General features: G+C 49.6%; 1 protein-coding gene across 1 annotated transcript; it reads left to right on the top strand.

Annotated features, from left to right (window-relative positions):
* Positions 1-7,240: 7,240 nt before the first annotated feature.
* LOC310645741 (gonadotropin-releasing hormone II receptor-like) lies at positions 7,241-9,950 on the top strand (the record flags this gene model as incomplete). The annotated part of the gene is made up of 4 exons (XM_083371731.1): positions 7,241-7,485; positions 7,592-8,129; positions 8,253-8,460; positions 9,367-9,950. The coding sequence occupies 4 exons, from the start codon at positions 7,241-7,243 to the stop codon at positions 9,948-9,950; spliced, it is 1,575 nt and encodes a 524-aa protein (XP_083227857.1).
* Between the last annotated feature and the right edge of the window lie 583 nt (positions 9,951-10,533).

Raw genomic sequence — 10,533 nt, 5'->3', positions numbered from 1 at the left:
CCCGGTCGCCGGCAGAAGAGGCGCTCCACGCCCGCCGCACGCAGCGCCGCGCTCTCCGGGCCGACCTAGCAGCGCCGCGCGGCAGCCGCTCGCCAACCGAGGGAGCCCGCGCCCGAACCGGCCTCCGAGCAGACGCCGAGCGGGGAACGGGAAGCGCCCCCGCCCCGGCGCTCTGGCTGCCCGCGCTCCAGACCCGCTTCGGCTTCGTCGGCTGGCCCGTCTGGGCGAGGACGGAGAAGGGCCGCCGGACTGGCCGGGCCGCTGGACGCTTCCCCGGCGCTGGGCAGCCGCGCTCCTCGCCGAGGCCGGCGCGCCGGATCCGGACTTTTCGGAGCTGCGGGAGGCTGCGAGGAGCAGGCGCCCCCTGGTGGCGGTTTCTGCCCTGATTTCTCAGCCGCCGTTTGCCCGCTTGGCCCCTTAAGTGAATTGCCGAGGATGGTCGCTTTCCCTGAAACTGCTGGACTCTTTGTAATGTTTACATGGTTTTGACGATTCTGATGGTATTTATTATTATGGTAGAAATGATTAGGTAAAATAAATGTTTTTTAAAAAAATTAGAGCTGAATATAATGGTGTTTGTAAGCTGCTTAGAAAAGCTTTGACCTGGAAAGCAAAGTACAAACGTGGCGAAAGGATAAACGTTGAGTTGGGGAGACGGTCCATGTCAAGGTAAAAATCACCTTTGTAGAGGGCGACGGACCGTGCTTCAGAGAATGCATGTTACACTTGCAGGAAGGCAAGAAAAACACGACGCATAATCTTACTAAATACCTTTTACTTACAAAAATGTAAAAACTAAATATATATTATACAGAGCTAGCTAGCTTCATCCTAACGTAACAGACAGTAACAGCAAAGAGAAAAAAACAATACAGATAATAACTCTGGGAACTTCTTCTAGACATGCGCACTAAACAGACTGAAACCATAACATAGCTAGTCATATGGGATTCACTATGGTTACCAGATAAGTTATCACAACAGGTGCAGAGAACAGGGGAAATGTACAGTTAGAAATGAACTTTTCTGACGAACAAAAAAAAAACGTGCAGTGACATTCCCCTTCTTTCGTCAGCAAAGTGAAGACTCAAGTAAGGCACATCTTCTCACGCAGATACTCATGCTGGGCTGTAGGAAGTGGTTTGTTCAGCATGTCAGCAATTTGATCACGTGTAGGCACATACTGTAACGTCACAAAACCTTGTTTAACCAGTTGCCTTATGTTTTGATATCGGATGTCAATGTGTCTGGACCTTGAACCTGTAAAACGTGTTTCAGAAATATAAACCACAGATTCATTATCCTCCATTACTGTGATTGGTCGAATCGGATGTGTCCAGATATCTGTGACCAAAGCATCAAACCAGGTTAAAGAATTGCATGCATCAGACACACAAGCATACTCAGCTTCTGTAGAGGAACAAGAAACAAAATTCTGTTTACGCACATGCCAGTAAACAGGACATCCATTTAAAAACATCATGTAACCTGATGTACTTTTCCGTGACTTCTTATCACTTGCCCAATCTGAATCTGCAAAACAACATAACTCTGCATAGTCAGTATGTGTGGGTTCCAACAACAACTTCATGTCTTTGGTGTGTTTTAGATACCTCAATAACTTTTTAACACATGTCCAATGAAACTGTTTTGCCTTGCCTACGTGTCGTGATAAAAGATTAACACTAAGTGCAATGTCGGGTCTAGTCCAACTACTAATATATAGAAGCGACCCAATGACTGAGCGATATAGTGTTTGATCTTCGAACTCAGGACTTGGTTCATGTGTCAAAATGTGAAAGTCAGTTTGCATGGGTATACTCACAGGCTTAGCGTCCTCCATGTTACAGTGATGTAACAGTTGTTCAATCTTTTCTCCTTGTGTGAGACTAAACCCCTTCTGAGTTTTGGCAATTTGAACACCTAAATAAGTGTTAATACATCCTAAACACTTCAACGTGAAAAACTTTTGTAAAGCTTTAGCAAAAACCTCACTCATCTGCTTATTTGGACCAATATAAACAATGTCATCGACATAAACAAGAATCATCTCATACCTATTACCGGATCTTTTGGTAAACACGCATTCATCTGTTTCGGACTTAATAAAGCCCATTGAATTTAGTTTGTCAGAAAGACATAAGTACCACATTAAACCAGACTGTTTCAGACCATAAAGACTTTTGTGTAGAAACCAGGTATCCCCTTCTTGCTGTCTGAAACCTGGAGGACCTTTGACGTAGATGTCTTCATCAAGATCAGCGTGAAGATAAGCCGTTTCAACATCGAACTGAAAAACTTCCAGGCCAAGGATAGTTGCAGTCGCTAATGCAATTTTCACACTTTCTGTCCGCACTGTGGGTGAGTATGTATTTGTATAGTCCTCAGGATAACGTTGAGCAAAACCCTGGGCTACGAGTCTGGCCTTGTACAATGACTCACCATTCGGCTTCTTTTTGATCCTGTAGACCCATCGAGTACCAATAACTTTCTTGTTTGCTGGAGGGCTCGCAGGCGTAAACACTTGAAGTTTCTTTAGACTGTCCATTTCAGCCTGCATTGCCTCAAACCATTTATCTTGTTCTGATTCAGGAAGATGTTTGATCTGTGTGAACTTCTCAGGTGGAAGTGTAACATTACAAATCAAAGGTACAGGTGTTTTTGTTACTTGCCACGAATACCGTTTTGGAGGGATTCCCTTTGTGGACCTCTTGGAACGTCTCGGGCCAACCGTCCATTCTTCTTCTGTGTCGTCCTCGTCTTCATCGTCGCCAGCAGCAACATCGGCGGCTTGCGAAGACGGAACAGTAGGTTGAGAAGAACTCGTGGAAGGAACATTATCCTGTGCATCTTGAGCATCAGGTTGCGTGGCATCAGCAACATCATCTCTAGGAAAATAAACTCCAGGATCGTTAGAATGAATCCTGGACCAGTCCGCATCTTCCTCAAAAGTAGCAGATTGTGAAACCACAATAACATGATGAGAGTCAATGTATTTGCTCCATTTTGAATTATCATCAATGCCCATAAATCTCATCCTTTTGCTGCAGGACCCCCTTTCTTTCTTTGGGCTAAAGGAATATTCACCATAGCATAGGAACCAAAAATATGGAGATGTGAGAGATCAGGCTTGTGTCCATACAACATGAAATAAGGGGTCTGATTTATCACACTACTCCAAGTACGGTTGATGATATGGTTAGCATATTTGATAGCTTCACCCCAGTATGGAAGACTGAGGTTAGCATCTTCAAGGAGGCAACGCATCATGGTTTGCAAAACCCCATTTCTGCGTTCTGCCACCCCATTTTCAGCTGGAGTATAAGGAGCAGATGTCTGATGTACTATCCCATTCTCACGCATCCAGTCCTGGAAACGCTGAGACATGAATTCAGCACCGCGATCACTCTGGATTCTGGCAATGTTGACCTCGAATTGGGTATAGACAAGACTAGCAAAGTCTTTAAAGATCTGAAAGGTCTCAGATTTTTCTTTCATAGGATATACATATCCATATCTAGTATAATTGTCAACGATTGTCAAGAAATATCTTTTACCACCAAGTGTTGGTGCAAAAGGACCAACTATGTCAGTGTGTACCAAATCAAAAATGCGTGTTGACAGGCGTGTAGCGCATTTTGGAATTGCTGCTGCCTTGGATTTGGCTTTCTTGCAGACAGCACAGTCCAAAAACACCTTACACCCCTTTAGATCCAAACCTCTTGCGAACTCTGGCATCTTCTTCAGAACACGGAAACTGGCATGACCCAATCTTCTGTGCCACTTATGGATACACCTGGAATGCAAAGGTTTACCTGTTAGTGAATTCTCAACTTTAGCATTTTTATTAGGAACCCCAGGCTTGCTGTGAGCAACCTGTGTCTTTTTTGTATTTTTATTATCTTTAGGAACCTTTGGAGTAGCAACAGGATCTCTCTCTGGGACGTCTCTCTCTGGGCCTGTGCTCTTTGGAACGTGTATACTTGCCTGCTCTTGCTGCTTAGGCTTTGGTTTTAAGTAATAAACACCACCAATCAACATGGTTTCAGCAACAATATCTCCATCTTTGACTATATAACTTGCTTTTTCAAGATGGTGGACCTGAAAATGAGAAAACCTAGACAAATGACTCTGACTAAGCAAATTACTACTGGCAGATGGAACATAGTAAACATTTGGAATGAGAGCATCAAGCTCTTCAATATAGACAGTTCCTTTTCCCATGACCTGAACAGGATGATTGGAAAAAGAGTAAAGTTCACGAAGTTCAGGTTCAGGCTCGTGCATCTCAGTGTAAAGCTCTTTTCTGTAGGTTACATGTAATGCTGCTCCACTGTCCAAAGTCCAAAGAAGTCGTCTGTCGTACTCTGGTTGAGGCTGTGGATCGTTGGTCACAACCAATGTGGCAAGTGGAGCTTGTGGATCACGCCTGGAACCACGACCACGACCTTGTCGTCCGCCTCTACCTCTGCCTCCTCTGGAATCTGTTCCTCTGGGCTGGTATGTGACGGGCGCTGGAACTCGTTGGGGACAATCCCGGGTGGCATGTCCCACACGATTGCAGATGTAGCATCTTGGCATTCTTGAAACGTAGGTCCTTCCACGGAAGGCACGCCTCGCTGAAGCTCTTGATGCAGGTGGTTCCCTTAAATGTGGCGCAGCTTGCATAACTGCCTCTTCTTCGGCTAAGATTCTGCATACATGATCCACTGTGCGTTGAGCAATAGGCACTTGATTAATCTTGGAAATAGCATCTTTCCACTCATGATTCAAAGAATTGATGATAATGCTGATCATTTGAAAATCATCAATAGGATAGCCTTTTTCACCCAGTTCTTTTCTAATACCTTTCATTTTAGTCAAATGTGCTCCAATATGTTCACCAGGTTTTAATCTGGAACCATGGAACTCAGACAAAAGCAAACATGTAGACTCAATTGATGTAGGCCGATAACATGCCTCTAACTGAGTCCAAATTTGTTGGGCAGTTGCATCTTGTGAAAACGTGAGCTGCAATTCAATGTCCATTGACATCAATAATGTTGTGCATGCTCTATTATCCAAGTCCCATATGTCAGGAGTCCATGGCTGGGCAGGAGGATTAAACACCATCATGTGAGTACCTTCTCTGCGTAACAAAAGTCCAACCTCACTAACCCATGCCCTGTAATTCTGTCCTGACTTCTTTAATTTTGAGTCACCAGCCAGTGGTACAATGGAAGGTGTTTGACGAGGAAAATACAATTGAGGTACTGGCTGTGCAGGTTGTGCAATCCGACCATAACCTGCAGGGGGCACCAGTGGCGTCTGTGCCTGGACATGCGGCAGTTGCATTGAAGCTGCCGGTAGTCTTGGTGCTGGCTGTGACTGTCTTTGAGCTGCTATTCCACCCTGGCCAGCAGGAGGCGCTGGCGCTGGGGCTGGTGCATTAGCATAATCTGCAGATGACACTGGCCTTCGCATATAAGAACCCGGTAGTAATTGCATGTGGGTTAAATATGGCTGTGTTCTGCCAGGTAGAGGGGCTTGCATAGAAGCAATATTAACAGGAGAAGCAATAGTAACAGGAATCCTAGCACCATCAGGGACTGGAGCCTCAGATGACGGCAGAAATCTTGTATCTCTGAGCAAAGACTCCTCCATAGACGATTGCGAGAGTAAGAGCTCCAATTCATGTCTTAATGCAGCTTCACCAGTAGATGGTGCTATAACATTTGCTTCAGGCATCACTGTGGCTCTGTATGTCCTTTGGGACAGCCCATAATCATGTGACACAGGAGCCTCCGGTTCCCATTCGTCTTGCATGACACTCAATGATGGGCGTGACTTTAGCTTTGGGGAAGAAGGAGGCAATATGGCTTCTCCTTGTGGGTGTGGCAATATGGCCGGTTCATGCTCATAATTCCTCTCATATTGCTGAACCATTGACACATATTTCTTTGCCTGCTGCAAACGCCTTTCAAAAACCCCAATTAGTTCACAGTAGCCTTGCATAGCCCTATCTCGCATAGTTTGCTTGGGGCTTGAAGGAGCAGAAGGAATTTTCTTCGGCTGGACTTTAAGTTTTGCTCCAAGCCTTTGAAATTCATCTTGAGCCCCTGGAGTGTGAACATTTTCAAAAGCAGCTGCCAGGGAGCTTGGAAAAGTAGAAAAAGGAGTGACTGACCTTGCATCATGGACAGGAGCAGGCGCGTCTTCTCCAAGGCGTGTGGCCGAAGCTATCGGAGTTCTGAAGGTCGAAGGGAGATGCCCAACAGACAAACTCCTGGCCTCCCGTTTCAGCCGTGGCTTCCTTCCTGACATGTTTCAGCAGTTAATCACCGCTGCCTCACTAGCACTAACTAACTGATAACAGCCGCAGAAACATGCTTCTCCAAAAACATAAATCAAACCATCCTCGATACCAAAATGTCAAGGTAAAAATCACCTTTGTAGAGGGCGACGGACCGTGCTTCAGAGAATGCATGTTACACTTGCAGGAAGGCAAGAAAAACACGACGCATAATCTTACTAAATACCTTTTACTTACAAAAATGTAAAAACTAAATATATATTATACAGAGCTAGCTAGCTTCATCCTAACGTAACAGACAGTAACAGCAAAGAGAAAAAAACAATACAGATAATAACTCTGGGAACTTCTTCTAGACATGCGCACTAAACAGACTGAAACCATAACATAGCTAGTCATATGGGATTCACTATGGTTACCAGATAAGTTATCACAACAGGTGCAGAGAACAGGGGAAATGTACAGTTAGAAATGAACTTTTCTGACGAACAAAAAAAAAACGTGCAGTGACAGTCCATCCTCTGCCTTTTGCCACAAAGAGCCAGGCAGAGGCCAGATTAGGTGTTGCTGGACCATCTGACCGGTAACGGTGGCTGTTGTGGTCCCTGGTGGGCTGCGACCAAGAACCTGCTCCCAAGGGGGGCAATAAACTGACCCAGCTTGGTCTGGGGGCCTCCCCCGGATAAACCGGCCAGGGAAGGGAGGACCCCAAACCGAGGGGAGGGGGTTCTGCCGCTTTCCCCAGGCGCCCCCAACCCGCTGCCCCACGGCCATTCTCTGGGGCAGACCGAGTAATAACTCATTTATTTAAATGACCTGGATTCTGACCCTGCGGGGTGCAGAAACATTTGCCTCTGTTTTAACTGTGTTTTGTAGAACAAGCCATTGGGCCCTGTTTGATACAGAAGCCACTACTTGCACAACATGCTGCTAAAGTGGCTTGGGGCAATGGGTAAAAGTCCAGATTCGGAATCACCTCCTCCCGCCCCCAGCTGCCCTCCAGCTGCACAAGAGCCACCTGGCTGCATGCTGGGGTGGGGCCGAGCAGATGTGACCCTGGGCAGAAGTAGAGGGACATCTGTCCAAGGGCGTCTCTCAGAGAGAGCAGACTGTGCAGGGCCCCTCCGGCTGCGTTCTCAGGGCTGGCGAGGCAGAGAGGAAGGCAGGCTCCAGGTCCTGGGCAGCCGTTGGAGGTAGGTTCTTGAGACCCTACAGAGAGCAGCAGAGGAAGGGGAGGGGGCTGCTGGGGAGATGCACTGGCCCCGATGACCCGCCTTGCCTCCCTTTCCTCCCTCCCAGGGGCCAGGTAGGCAGATCAGGCTACGATTCATTCCCCCTCCCCATGGAGCACAACAGGAGCGGGCTGTGGGGAAGGGGCTCCTCTTTCGAAGGCCTGGAGGAGTCTGTGGTGCTGCCTGTCTTCTCGGCTGCTGCTCAGGTCCGAGTGGGGCTCACCCTGCTAATGTGTGTGATCTCGGCCACCTGCAACGCGGCCTTTCTGTGGAGCGGATGGACCAGGCCTGCGGCCAAGGGGTCCCATGCACGCCTGCTGCTCCTGCACCTGGCGGTGGCGGATCTGCTGGTGGCCCTGGTGGTGATGCCGATAGACGCCGCCTGGAACATCACGCTGCAGTGGCGGGCTGGAGACGTGGCCTGCCGGCTCCTCATGTTCCTCAAGCTGCTGGCCATGTACGCCTCGGCCTTCGTTACCACTCTGATCAGCCTGGACTGCCAAGCGGCCATCTTACAGCCCCTGGCCACTGCCCAGGCTTGGCGCAAGAACCAGATCTTGCTCTACGCGGCCTGGCTGATGAGTGCCAGCCTCTCTGCTCCTCAGGTACCTGGCAAGGGAGCTCCCCTCCCAGGGGCAAGGCTAGGGATCCGTGGCCGTGGGGGGAGGGGGTGGGCCCTTGCTCCAAAATCTTTCTCCCCCCCCCAATTCCTGCCCTTGCCCCTGCAGCTGTTCCTGTTCCACACGGTCACCATCAGCTCCCCACAGAACTTCACCCAGTGCACGACCCACGGCTCCTTTGCCCAGCACTGGCACGAGGTGGCTTACAACATGTTCGGCTTCCTGGGCCTTTTTCTGCTCCCCCTGCTGGTCATGAGCGCTTGCTACACCCGGGTCCTGTTGGAGATTTCCAGACACGTCAGCTCCTGCAACAGCTGTGAGTGTGGCTGGCTGGGGGGTGGGGGGAGAATGGGGATGGCAGTGCAGTTGCCTCCCAGGCCTTTTAAACTTGAATGGAATCGTTCTTGACTGTCCACCTCTTCTGCAGGTTTTGCATAGGACTTTTTTGAATGAGTCTTTGAAAATACAGGTTGTCCTTGACTTACAACAGATTATTTAGTGACCATTCGAATTTACAGCAAACTGAAAAATGTGATTGATGACCGTTTTTCACACTTATGACTGTTGCAGGATCCCCATGGTCATGTGATCAAAATTCAGGTGTTTGGCTTGTGACTCACATGACGGTTGCAGTGTTCTGGGATCATGTGATCACCTTTTGCAACCTTTTAACGAGCAAAATCGACGGGGAAGCCAGATTCACTTTACAACCATGTTACTAATTTAACAACTGCAGTGATTCACTTAACAACTGTGGCAAGAAAGGTCTTAAAATGGGACAAAATTCACTTAATAACTGCCTCGCTCAGCGACAGAAATGTTGTTGAGGACCCCCTGTGGTGTTCTGAAATGAGCCACAGTTTTGTGTGAGGTTCTCGAGAAGCCTAAAACTGAATGGGAACTCACAGGCCAAATTCCCCAGCAGTGTCAAACTAGTTTCATAACTTTGCCAAAGGAGCTTCATGCTTGACCCAAAGCAAAATTTTGGATTTTTTTTCTTAACAAAAGAAATTAACAGAAAAGGCCTCAATTGCAAAACAAAAAAGCCTACCCAATATGTTCATTACGGAGAAACACATAAGAGAAACATTTTAGGAAAAACTGCACAAACATCTGCATCAAGCAATGAATGTACAAGACCTGCGGGCTCTGGGCGAAAGGAGAAGCTGAACCTTGGGCCTCCGAGCCCCCCAGGCTGACCAGGTCGCCCTCTTTGTTTCAGGGTCTGCCCAAGAGATGCCCTTGCGCCGCTCGCACAACCCCATCCCGAGGGCGCGTCTTCGCCTGCTGCATCTCAGCCTGGCCATCGTCGGCTCCTTCGTGCTCTGCTGGACCCCTTACTACCTGCTGGGCCTGTGGTACTGGTTCTGGCCAGCAGACATGGAGGGGGCGGTGAGCCCCTCGCTGGCACACATCCTCTTCCTCTTCGGCTTGCTCAACGCCTGCCTGGACCCCATCACCTACAGGCTCTTTGCCGGGGGCTGGCAGGGAGGCTGCTGCCGGGCAGCCGGGCAAGGGAAGCAGCTGCCCTCCCCCGTCACCGGCTCCTTCCAGGGCTCGGTGTCCTCTGTTCGCCCCACAAGAGGGGGCCGGCTGCTCCTCCCTGACATGGCAGAGGTGGCCCTGGGCCCGGGCGCAAGGCCTCCCCTGAAGGCAGCTGCGTGCCCGACTGACAGCCCTCCCGGTCAGTTCAGTGGGAAGGCTGCAAGGCTGAGTCTCCTTCCGGCCGTGGAGCTTCCGGCTCTCTCTCCCGGGCCAGAGGAGGAAGGGCCTCTGGCAGGGACACCCCCACAGGCCCCCTTATGAGGGAAGGAGCCTGGGTGGCCCCGAGTCAGGCTCCCTCTGAACTAGCTGGGAGGGGGGCTTCCGTAAAGAAACACATCCTGCTGTTCCCACCTATTGCTTAAGCCACAATGAGCTTCTTTTAAATTCTGCCTAGCTGCCCGTTTGGGCTTGTTTTTATGGTGCCATGGCTTATTTAAGAAATGATGGCCTGTTCCTCTCCTTGTGAAGCCTGGACCACAGAGCTTCCCAACAGTGGGAAGGAGAAAATGCTGGCAGGCTCCTGGTGGTGCCCAGAGGAAGCAGGTCTGCCGCCAGGGTCTGTGTCCTCCCGGAGGTCCCTCCGTGGGGTGAGGTGCTGCCTGGAGGCTGGGTGGGAAGAGCCCAGGGCCCCATGGCTCTGGCGGAAGGGAGAGGACCCTGGCAGAGACTGGCTAACACTGGAAAACAGCAAGGACAGTGGCCAGGCTGCCGCCGGTCTGCACACTGGGAGTGAGAGCTGCGCCGGCAGAGCTGCAAAGAGGAACTGTCCCTGCTGGGAGCAGATTCTGGCTGCTCTGAGAGGCTGAGGGGCCAAGAGAGCCGTAGGGACAGACCCTGCACGTCT

This window comes from Vipera ursinii (genome assembly GCF_947247035.1).
Source record: "Vipera ursinii genome assembly, chromosome: 11".
Lineage (NCBI taxonomy): Eukaryota > Metazoa > Chordata > Lepidosauria > Squamata > Viperidae > Vipera > Vipera ursinii.
Note: the sequence above shows the minus strand (reverse complement) of the source record. Positions and strands in the feature narration are given on the sequence as shown.